The sequence below is a fragment of the Pelophylax lessonae genome (genome assembly GCF_965119305.1).
Source record: "Pelophylax lessonae genome assembly, chromosome: 13".
In the NCBI taxonomy this organism is placed as follows: Eukaryota; Metazoa; Chordata; class Amphibia; order Anura; family Ranidae; genus Pelophylax; species Pelophylax lessonae.
The window spans coordinates 57518613-57531154 of record NC_138780.1 but is presented as its reverse complement, the minus strand read 5'-3'; the positions used below and the strand labels follow the sequence as shown (position 1 = coordinate 57531154).

Below are 12542 nucleotides of genomic sequence, written 5' to 3'. Positions count from 1 at the left end.
AAGCTACCAGCCATTATCCCAGCTAAAAGGCAGATACTTATCAAAACGATAATAATTCCACAAAACAAACATATCTCAGCCAGCGAATACTGGGGCCCTCGGCTGACTGATACACATTTGCGCGGCGGACCTCGCATCGCACTTCCATAGATCCGGATTGGCGTTCGCTTCAGCAGTAGCCACTCACAGTGCCCATCGGCCGGGATGATCAGGCAAGTGGTATGCAGTCTCCATTTAATGGAAGGTTTCCGCAACTAACGGTCTTTCCTCAATGACGGTTAAAGCCATATTTGTTGTACATAGTGAATACCGGTAAACTGACACTGGGAGACATAATGCCAATTTAACTAACACACATCCTGAAAAATGTCCACACTAATCCTAATAAAATTTTCAGATCAAGTGGGAATAGTCAATGGCAATGTCCCATCTGGTGATGCGAGGACAGGTCATGTACAGGTCTTTACAGAATGAGGATAAGGCTAAGTTCACACTGGTGTGATCCGATTTTAATCAAACTTTCAGTGCAAGTATGTAGTGCAACTTTGATGCTATGAAGTGTTTTGCATATTTTATGGGGCCAAAATCATCCTGGAATCACACAAAGATAGTAAAGGAATATTTTGCAAAATTGCACCATGTAGAGTTGCATGGATGTGAATGGGCACCATTGAAAACAATATGATTTCTGTGAGCACGATTTTACCACGATTCGTCGGGTGAAAATCTCAGGAAAATGGTGCCGCAATAGGAGTGCCAATGGAAGGGACGGGGATCGCTAGCGCGTCCCGCGATTTTGGATCGCGAGGCGAGTCGCCGTGATTCTGCCCGTGATCCGAGACGTCTAGATATGAATGGATCAGGTAAGTAAAGATTGGGGGGTGATATGTGCACTGTCACTTGGGTATTTTAAGCAGCTCCTGGTTTACAGGTCCCTCTCAAAAAATTAGCATATTGTGATAAAGTTCATTATTTACTGTAATGTACTGATAAACATTAGACTTTCATATATTTTAGATTTATTACACACAACTGAAGTAGTGCAAGCCTTTTATTGTTTTAATATTGATTATTTTGGCATACAGCTTATGAAAAACCAAAATTCCTATTTAAAAAAATTAGCATATCATGAAAAGGTTCTCTAAACGAGCTATTAACCTAATCATCTGAATCAACTAATTAACTCTAAACACCTGAAAAAGATTCCTGAGGCTTTTAAAAACTCCCAGCCTGGTTCATTACTCAAAACCACAATCATGGGTAAGACTGCCGACCTGACTGCTGTCCAGAAGGCCATCATTGACACCCTCAAGCAAGAGGGTAAGACACAGAAAGAAATTTCTGAATGAATAGGCTGTTCCCAGAGTGCTGTATCAAGGCACCTCAGTGGGAAGTCTGTGGGAAGGAAAAAGTGTGGCAGAAAACGCTGCACAACGAGAAGAGGTTGCCCGGACCCTGAGGAAGATTGTGGAGAAGGACCGATTCCAGACCTTGGGGGACCTGCGGAAGCAGTGGACTGAGTCTGGAGTAGAAACATCTAGAGCCACCGTGTACAGGCGTGTGCAGGAAATGGGCTACAGGTGCCGCATTCCCCAGGTCAAGCCACTTTTGAACCAGAAACAGAGGCAGAAGCGCTTGACCTAGGCTACAGAGAAGCAGCACTGGACTGTTGCTCAGTGGTCCAAAGTACTTTTTTCGGATGAAAGCAAATTTTGCATGTCATTCAGAAATCAAGGTGTCAGAGTCTGGAGGAAGACTGGGGAGAAGGAAATGCCAAAATGCCTGAAGTCCAGTGTCAAGTACCCACAGTCAGTGATGGTCTGGGGTGCCATGTCAGCTGCTGGTGTTGGTCCACTGTGTTTTATCAAGGACAGGGTCAATGCAGCTAGCTATCAGGAGATTTTGGAGCACTTCATGCTTCCATCTGTTGAAAAGCTTTATGGAGATGAAGATTTCATTTTTCAGCACGACCTGGTACCTGCTCACAGTGCCAAAACCACTGGTAAATGGTTTACTGACCATGGTATTACTGTGCTCAATTGGCCTGCCAACTCTCCTGACCTAAACCCCACAGAGAATCTGTGGGATGTTGTGAAGAGAAAGTTGAGAGACGTAAGACCCAACACTCTGGATGAGCTCAAGGCCGCTATCGAAGCATCCTGGGCCTCCATAACACCTTAGCAGTGCCACAGGCTGATTGCCTCCATGCCACGCCGCATTGAAGCAGTCATTTCTGCAAAAGGATTCCCGACCAAGTATTGAGTGCATAACTGAACATAATTATTTGAAGGTTGACTTTTTTTGTATTAAAAACACTTTTTTTTTATTGGGCGGATGAAATATGCTAATTTTTTGAGATAGGAATTTTGGTTTTTCATGAGCTGTATGCCAAAATCATCAATATTAAAACAATAAAAGGTTTGCACTACTTCAGTTGTGTGTAATGAATCTAAAATATATGAAAGTCTAATGTTTATCAGTACATTACAGAAAAATAATGAACTTTATCACAATATGCTAATTTTTTGAGAGGGACCTGTATGTTGTATGATTCGGATACATACTTGTCACGATTCGGATTTTACTATTGATCTATTTATTGAAGACGGATACACCATTGGTTTTAGGATTTGGATACATACCTTTTTATAACTTTTATCAGAAATATTTCTATTGGTAAGATACGTATGTATATGTCGTATGATTCGGATACATATTTGTCACGATTCGGATTTTACTATTATTGATCTATTTATTGAAGATGGATACACCATTGGTTTTAGGATTTGGATACATACCTTTTTATAACTTTTATCAGAAATATTTCTGTTTGTAAGAGTTGGACACATATTTTAGGATTCAGAATTTTATCTGTATATTTATATTCAAGATACATACACCATTTGTTTTAGGATCCGGATACTAAGCCTTTATGATTCGGAATTTACTAGACTTTTTCACAGTCGGATTTACTTTGTCATTTTAGCAGTTTTTATATATTCTCACAATTTTTACAGAATTGTGTACATGATAATGCCCACCATATTTTATCAGAAGAAGATTGTACTACACGTATGCGAATAGGGAACTCACTTTTGAGCCCCTTCTGAGATTGTTTCCCACCAGCGCCGACTCACTTTTGTGATTAGATGTGAATGGAGTCTAAGAGATTGTTTGTGTGTGCAGGTGAGGCGAGTTTTTTTGGGTCCCCAACTTTCTTGTTTTTGCTCATAACTGTTTTGGTTTCTGCCCTGTCAAAGCATCTATTTCACATTATTTTTTTCTAAGAAATGACAGTGATACCTCGGTTCACCAATGCTTCTGTTCACGAACAACTCGGTTCACGGACAGAAAAGTTCATAAAAATATGCTCCGGTTCACGAACTCTGCTTCGGTTCACGAACAGGAGCTGTGGCAATTTTAATGCTATTTCCAGGCTGTCACATGGTCGTGACTTCCTGTAGGAAGATCGTGGAGAGAAGAAGAGACACAGAAAGAAGTACTGTGAGTACTGTAAAGACACTTTTTGCTTTTTGGTGTGCTTTTTAGCACATACAATACTGTACTGTACTGTATTGTACAATACTGTACAGTACTTCTGCACAATACTGTACTTACTGTATTGTATTTCACAGCCTCCCACCTGCCTTCCTCCATGCCAGAAGTCATCTCAAGCAAGGTTAGTGTTCTCTCTATATACATTACTATAATGTACTAATGTGTATTGTAATTTGTTTCATGTTTTTGTGCTTCAAAAACAAAAAAAAAAAGGTCAGAACGGATTAACCAGATTTACATTGAACCCTATGGGAAAATGTGCCTCGGTTCACAACCAATTCGGTTCGCGACCAGAGTCAGTTCACGAATTAAGTTTGTGAACCGAGGTATCACTGTATAACATTGTAAGACCATAAGCATTTATGATGTTAAGTACTGGGTTTATTTGGTTGCAGTATCAACAATACATTTTCTACATTTATACCATGTCATCAGAATGGACACTGGAAAATATGTTTTCAGAGAAGTTAATTTATTTTTTATGTTAGTCAAACTTTTCAGTACATTTCATGTATAACAAAATCAGCAGATGTCTGGTGGGTGTACATTGGTCTTCATTTGAGGAGTATTTGCAACAAAGGGTCAGGCTTTCTTAAAAAACTTGTAATAAACCAATCCAGCAAGAATGGCAAGTTCCAAGACGATGATAATGGAAAGCAAAAGCTTGTTTGTTGCAATTCTAGAAAGGAACACACAAGAAAGTTTAAAAGGAGCAAAACATGTCCTCAAAGCCATTCTGTACAACAAAAATTTTAAAACAGCCTTGTCATCTTTTATCTGACTAAAGTCGGTCATACATGGATTAAAAATGCGATCCATGTATGGGCAGGCTACCAACTGACTTTTGAACAACCAGGCTGTCAGGTTTCCTGATCGAACAGTGCTGTCGGATATATCTGGTTGCTCTAATCCAGTGGTCCTCAACTCCGGTCCTCAGGGCCCACTAACAGGCCAGATTTTAAGTATTACCTTGGGGAGATGCAGACTAGAGTACTGCAATCACTGGGGAGCAAATTCTATCACCTGGGATGTATTTCAGTTATCTTGCAAACCTGGCCTGTGAGGACCAGGGTTGAGGACCACTGCTCTAATCAGTGTACTCTGACAGCGGAGAAGTCTCCCTGCTTTCAGAATACAATAACTCAGTGGGAGTGATTTAGGTCATTTTTTTTTTTTTTTCATTCAACCCACTGGCTAAAAGAAAAAAAAAATAAGCATTTATGGGCTGCTTAAGGCTCTTTTTTACAACACAGAAAAGTCTCCAACTTGCTTACCGATCCGCACCCATCTACGGTGCTTAATCTCTTGGATCACACATTTAAATGCTACTACATATACAAATATCCACTCCTAACATTCTTGTGGCAATGACCTTTTGCATGCAGATGCATACTATCCCCACATATTCTAATTCTACATTTGTTGTGTAAACATGGAATGGTGTAAATTAAAATTAGCAGGGTTTTTAGCACAGGTTATTAAGTGCTAATTTGAGATGAGAATCAGTAAAAGTGTAAAGGGCTCCTTTAATTCAAGCATGAAATCACAAACATAACAGCTAAAACTGAATTTTCTGCTTTTAGACAAACAAGTCACTTTTTAAATTATTAGTTTGAGATTTTAAATTTGGATTAAAGAATCATTTTTACACTATTAGCCTTTGTTTTTACCACACTATTGGAAAGGTTGAAAAGGTGTGACTGTGTAACGATTAATAGTAAGGAGAGAATATAGCCCAGAATTGCATTTGATTACCGAGTCTATGCGCTTCCTTTGGTGAGTAGAGTAGAAGTACGCCACTACCTGTAGGTGATGAACACTGGCAAATATTTTGCTGGAACAGCCCCCATATAACTGCCATTCTGTAGGACTCGTATTTTTAGCAAGCAGTAAGGAGTTCACAGATGAAAAAGGGGAAGAACCTATGCTCTGTACTGTACTCTAAGATATGGAATTTACAGGTACATCAAAATTCCTATGATCTTAAAGTGTTACTAAACCCACAACAGTAAAATCAGTGAGTATATACAGCAAAGCATGCTTGTTATACTCACTGTGGAACCTAAGGGGTTAGTCCTCTGCATCGTGTAAAAAGTTTTTGTAAACAAAATTGGCGCAATTTCCGTAGGTTAATCCATGCTCTATCTTATTATTGCAGTATGAGTACTGGACTGCTAATGGATATTGCTGATTTTTAACTTTTATAAATAAAAATAAATTAAGTTAATCAATGATAAAAAGAAAAAGTGCTAATGCATAAACAAATAAATGTGCCAAGTGCTGAACGAAAGTGCAAATGCTGTGTGTCTCTCTGAATGATAGCAGCTATTGAATTTTACTGGTGCAATTAATGTTTTTATATATTAAAAAAGTGCTACTGCAATTAGATAATGATGTATGTGCAAATTATATCAATTAATAGTGACCACAATCAATCAAAAAATATATAAAAAAATATGTAACGGTAAGATATAATTATATATAAATTATGTAAAATAAGTCCATCAAACAAAGTCCATATTAAATCATCCAGTGATAAAGTGCTGCTTGACCACAAACGAAGTGTTCACTGTGTTCACACGTGAAGATCCTTTCACCCACAGTGCCTTAATAGTTTGTCTAGATCAAACTAACCAGAGGCTTTGCTGGTAAAATTATAAACCAGCAAGCAAGCATAAACCCCCAACAGCAATCAGCCAGGAAACTTTTCTCCTTCTTTGCTTAATTTATTATTTTTATTTATTTCAGGTACTTATATAGTGCTGTCAATTTACGCAGTACATTCACATCAGTCCCTGCCCTCAAGGAGCTTACAATCTAAAGTCCCTAACTCACATACATACACAGTAGGGCCAATTTTTTTCTTTTTATACAGGATCCAATTAACTGTGGGAGGAAACCGGAGTACCCGGAGGAAACCCACGCAGGCACAGTAAGAACATGAAAACTCCAGGCAGGTAGTGTCGTGGTTGGGATTCGAACCAGCGACCCTCTTCCTGCTAGGTGAAAGTGCTAACCACTACACCACTGTGCCGCTAATCACACCATGATAGATCAAAGCTCAGGATGGTCCATATAGAGAAACATAAAAAGGAATTCCAACCATAGCGTAAAATTGTATGACACTCGTTTATTTAAAACATAGGCTTAAACACACTCACATAAGACGGTGTCTACCAGACACTAGGAATCTGCATAGATAAAATCCTACGCTGCTCAGGTCACCGTAACAATGAACCCAGAGCACGGACACAATGAAACAGTGCGATGCGGTAATGTCTCAGCGTCCTTCGCCACGCCCTTCCATTACGGGCACAGGCCTTCCCTATAATATTCGCCTTTACCGTATCTCAGCACACCCCGTCCTGCGGGCGCCCCTCGTCTCCGCTCTCCTTCTCACATAGCTCCAGTGAGAACAGCTCCACTGTTACATTGTGTCCAGGCTCTGGGTTCATTACTACGTGGAGGATTTTATCTATGCAGATTCCTAGTGTCTGGTAGACACCGTCTTATGGGAGTGTGTTTAATCTTATGTTTTAAATAAACGAGTGTCATACAATTTTACGCTATGGTTGGCATTCCTTTTTTATGTTTCTCCATACGGACCATCCTGAGCTTTGATCCATCCTGGTGTGATTAAGCATACAAGGAGAAAAGGTTCCTGGCTGATTGCTGTTGGGGTTTATGCTTGCTTGCTGGTTTAAAATTTTACCAGCAAAGCCTCTGGTGAGTTTGATCTAGACAAACTATTAAGGCACTGTGGGTGAAGGATCTTCACGTGTGAACACCGTGAACACTTAGTTTGTGGTCAAGCAGCACTTTATCAAAGATGATTTAATATGGACTTTGTTTGATGGACTTAATTTACATAATTTATTTATATCTCACAGTTACATATTTTTGATATATTTTTTGCTTGATTGTGGTCACTATTAATTGATATAATTTGCACATACATCATTATCTAATTGCAGTAGCATTTTTTTAACATATAAAAACATTCATTGCACCATTAAAATTCAATAGCTGCTATCAATAAGAGAGACACAGCATTTGCACTTTGGTTCAGCACTTGCCACATTTATTTGTTTATGCATTAGCACTTTTCCTTTTATTATTTATTACTTTAACTTATTTTTATTTATAAAAGTTAAAAATCAGCAATATTTATTAGGAGTCCAGTACTCATACCGCAATAAGATAGAACATGGATTAACCTACGGAAATTGCGCCAATTTTATTTGTTTATAAATTGTTCATATAGCATCATTATAGTTGATTGGCTGCACTTCTGATAGGTTATCCTTAAATATCCAAGAAGTCCTCTCATTTTTCCAAAGAACTCCAAGGAGCCAGCTCCTTTTATTATTGACATTATTGTGTAAAAAGGCTGTTTGATCTTGTATGCACAGATCCTCCTCTTCTTCCACTGACTCCAGAACAGGTCCGGATAGTACAGAGCCTTTGGAGTTAGGAAGCACATGCTCAGATTGGTGTGTATTGCTAGGGAGCTTTTTTTGGGGAGAGTGCATGTGATCAGCACTGGGCTAATCAGCACTGCCCAGACAGAGTCTTGCATGATGATAGGACAGCTCAGTCCTAAAACGGAGGTGGGAAGAGACCGAGACGATGTAGAGGGGGCCACAACAAAAAGAAAGAGAATATTAGGACAAGGAATTTTTAATTTGAGTGGGGTAAAATTTTCAGAAAATGAACTTGGGTTTGAAATATGGTCCTGACAAATCTAATGATGAGCTTAGTACCTATATAGATTTGTAAAAAAACTATACGCAAATTAAATATTAAGAAACATTTTACTGCTAAGAAAATACCGTATAATGAAGATGATGGCTCAAGGTACCAACTTAGTGGAATAAGAAATGAATTTGTTTTTAACCCTAAGGGGGTATCCAATCATTTTTTGTAAACATTTAAATCTATGGTGGCACAGGATATATAAAATATCAATCTAAAACAAGGGAGGTGTAAAAAAGAGATATGGGCAGGTATAAGTCAACTAGAAAGAATAAAGGAATTAGTACTACGCCCAGCAAAGGGGGAGGTATTGTTATTCTAAAAAAAGATGCATATTTGAAGTAGCTAAATAGGCTAGTGAATGATAAAACTACTTATGAGAAACTGACACACAATCCCACAGCAAAATACAGAATGTAAGAAACTACAAAAGAGAGCACATAGGAAGGGCATACTGAATAAAAAATAATTCAGATACTTAATACCAGCAGCACCTATACTACCAATTATTTATCAGATCCCCAAGATCCATAAAAACCAGACCACACCTCCCAGAAGGCCCATAACTAGTGGGATTAATTCCATATTCTCAAGGATAGGAGAACGCTTAGATACATATTTGCAACCCCTGCCCAATTTTACCCAGAATATTTGCGGGACAGCAAGCAACTTATTAACATGTTGGAGGAGATCAGTGTCGAAGGTGATATTATACTGGCCGCTGTCGATGTGGAGTCCCTCTATACGAACATTGGCCAGGATGAGGCGCTACGAGCTGTTTAATGGTCCCTAAAAAAACAAAATCTGAACTTAGGATGGAACAACAGGCATTTATAGGGGGAATTTTAGAACTTGCCATGGGTAGCAATTATTTTTGGCGTGATGGACCTTATTTCCGTCAACATAAGGGAGTCGTAATGGCAGCACCTACCACGGCTAACATTTTCCTTAGCAATTGGGAACATGAGAAGATTTTTGGAAAAAAACACCAAGGACCTGTTCATGTATAAAAGGTACATAGATGGTGTTTATAGTGTGGAAGGGGACAGAAGAGGGCCTTAAGGAGTTTTTGGATAACATCAATGTCAATGCTTAGAATATCGTATTCTCTGGCAACTGGGACAGTAATGAAGGTAATTTTTTGGACCTGACCATTTACAAAAAAGGAAATAAATTATATGCCAAAACATTTTTCAAATCAACTGATAGGAACGGTTACATTCCAACACACAGTTGCCACTGCCCTCGGTGGATAAATGGAATACCTAAAGGTCAGCTAATAAGGATCCAATGTAACTGTAAGGAAGGGACTGATTATAACTATCAGGCAGATATACTTCTTAAAAGATTTAAAGATCAAGGCTATAGGGAACAAGGACTTCAAGATGTTAAACAATAAATTCTTAATTGTGATAGAAAGGTTTTGCTAAGGGATAAGGAGAAGGGAGGGGTGGACCAACGATTGGCCTTCCTCGCCAATTATAATAAAAAATATAGGGAATTGGAAGCGAATATTAGAAAGCACCAGTCTATTTTATTACGATATTATGTATTAGCAGACATCTTGCCTCCTAAACCTAGATTTGTGTACCATAGGGCACCCAATTTGAGGGATAGACTGGTTCAGAATGCACCAGATCCCCCCAAGCAGCTGGGTACCTTTCTGGATCATCATGGTTTTTATACGTGTGGTAGATGCAAACCACGCAGAGTGGTGAAAGATCCAAAGATCTTTCCAATCGAACGTCACTTTTAAAAAATATCCTATAAAGAAGCTTATAACCTGTCACAGAACACGTCACCCACTTGCTGTCCTGTCCGTGCGGCCTTCAGTATGTAGGCCTCCCCAGACGGAAGCTGATGGTGAGACTAGGTGAACATCTCAATAATAATAAAAAAGGATTTAAAAAGCGTGGTAAATTAAAAAATAATAGGAATCCTAGTCTGCTTACGTTTTGTGCCATATATAAGATAGATCCAAGTAGGAGAGGGAAAGAGATGCGTAAAACAGCATCACAAAATGAGTCGCGCTGGATTTATGAATTAGGTACAATGAGCCCTCAGGGTATGAATATAGATATGGATATTAATTGTTTTATATCACATTATTAAATGGGTAGATTTTTGCATACCTATCAGCCATGAAATAAATGTATTTTGGTTAAGGTCAAAATGTGGGGGTTACCCATTCATATTGGTATGAAATGCACATACGGTAATATATTTTTTGATAGTTCATTTGTCATTTTTATAGAATTTCCACATTTTTTAAATAAATTTCTTTCTTTCTATACTTTTTACCTAATTTTTTCTTCTCTTATAATTTATGGCATCTTATGTATTTTTGTAACATATTAGGCCAGATTGGATATATAGATACCCTTCCCAGGCAGTAAAACAGTTCTGACCCCTGTGATGGGTTTATTTTGGGTTAAAAGGTATCCAATAAACACTAGGGCTGGATTCACCCCTTTTTTATGGATAGTGTAGGACCCACTGATAATGGGGTACTTTGATGCAGTGGTGGGCTTGAGCACGATATGGCCATATGGTGGGACTAAATCCCCATTTTTATTTATGGATTGTCTCCATATTTAATAGTCATTTCGTTTGCATGGTTGCGCTATTCTTTTTTAATATACATGTTGCTTGGTCCATAGCTGCACCGGCTTTAGATATACATGTTCAGGGTTTGCTCCCCCAATTTTTTGCTTGTTTATTATGTATTCGGTCTGACCAGACTTCTGCGGTTGAGCATCCCCCCACACACACCTGTACTCTATCAGAGTCCACCATCAAGTAGATATAGGAGGAGTCCTTTGTAGTGCATTAGCACATCCATCCCAGCAAGGAGTGTTGTCTCCAAGGGTTGGAGAGGCTGGATTCACCCCTTTTTTATGGATAGTGTAGGACCCACTGATAATGGGGTACTTTGACGCATGGTTGCGCTATTCTTTTTTAATATACATGTTGCTTGGTCCATAGCTGCACCGGCTTTAGATATACATATTCAGGGTTTGCTCCCCCAATTTTTTGCTTGTTTATCCAATAAACACTGCCCGCTTTTATGAGTCAAGTCGGCTCTTTTTCATGATCAGGGAACTGACTGATCAATAAGGATTTCATTTAATAATGTGGCCATATACAGTATCTCACAAAAGTGAGTATACTCCTCACATTTTTGTAAATATTTTTTTATATCTTTTCATGTGACAACCGTGAAAAAAACAGCACTTTGCTACAATCTAAAGTAGTGAGTGTACAGCTTGTATAACAGTGTAAATTTGCTGTCCCCTCAAAATAACTCAACACACAGCCGCTAATGTCTAAACCGCGGGCAACATAAGTGAGTACACCCCTAAGTGAAAATGCCCAAATTGGGCCCAATTAGCCATTTTCCCTCCCCGGTGTCATGTGACTCGTTAGTGATACAAGGACTCAGGTGTGAATGGGGAGCAGGTGTGTTAAATTTGGCATTATCGCTCTCACTCTCTCATACTGGTCGCTGGAAGTTCAACATGGCACCTCAGGGCAAAGAAATCTCTGAGGATCTGAAAAAAAGAATTGTTGCTCTACATAAAGATGGCCTAGGCTATAAGAAGATTGGCAAGACCCTGAAACTGAGCTGCAGCATGGTGGCCAAGATCATACAGCGGTTTAACAGGACAGGTTCCTCTCAGAACAGGCCTCATTATGGTCGACCAAAGAAGTTGAGTGCACGTGCTCAGCATCATAACCAGAGGTTATCTCTGGGATTTAGACGTATGAGTTCTGCCAGCATAAAACATCTGGCCTCTATTAGTGCCAGCAAACAAAACAAAAAAGGAATTTGATTTCCTGAATTCCTTTGTACTGGCTATGTATTGAAGGACACATCTTCTAAGATCCAACTTATGGAAGTTTACTTCCTGTTCCTTCACAGGATTTGAAAAAAAAGTAGGTAAAACGATTTCCTGGTCTGTATGAAACTTTGAGACCACCTTAGGAAGAAAAGCCGGATCTGTTTTAAAAATAATGCGATTCGAAAATATCTGCAGAAAAGGAGCTCTAACAAAAAGGGCTTTGGGTTCACTAATCCTTCTGGCGGTAGTGATTGCCACTAAAAAAAAAAATTTTGAGGGTTAAAAACTTCACTGCGCAAGACGATATTGGTTCAAATGGCTCTCTCAGGAGAGCCTGCAAGACCATGGATAAATCCCTCATAGGAAAGGGGAAATTGTATGCCGGTC

At 39.0% G+C, this 12542-nt stretch overlaps 1 protein-coding gene across 2 annotated transcripts in view; it reads right to left on the bottom strand.

The window, feature by feature from the left end:
- Positions 1 to 4118: 4118 nt before the first annotated feature.
- VTI1B (vesicle transport through interaction with t-SNAREs 1B) overlaps positions 4119 to 12542 on the bottom strand; it is a 499519-nt gene continuing 491095 nt past the window's right edge. For both annotated transcript variants that reach the window (XM_082275949.1, XM_082275948.1), the window contains exon 6: positions 4119 to 4237. Coding sequence is in view for 1 of the 2 variants with exons in the window: in XM_082275948.1 (XP_082132074.1) it covers positions 4141 to 4237 (97 nt within the window). In the remaining variant the exon portion in view is untranslated. The remainder of the gene's footprint in view (positions 4238 to 12542) is intronic.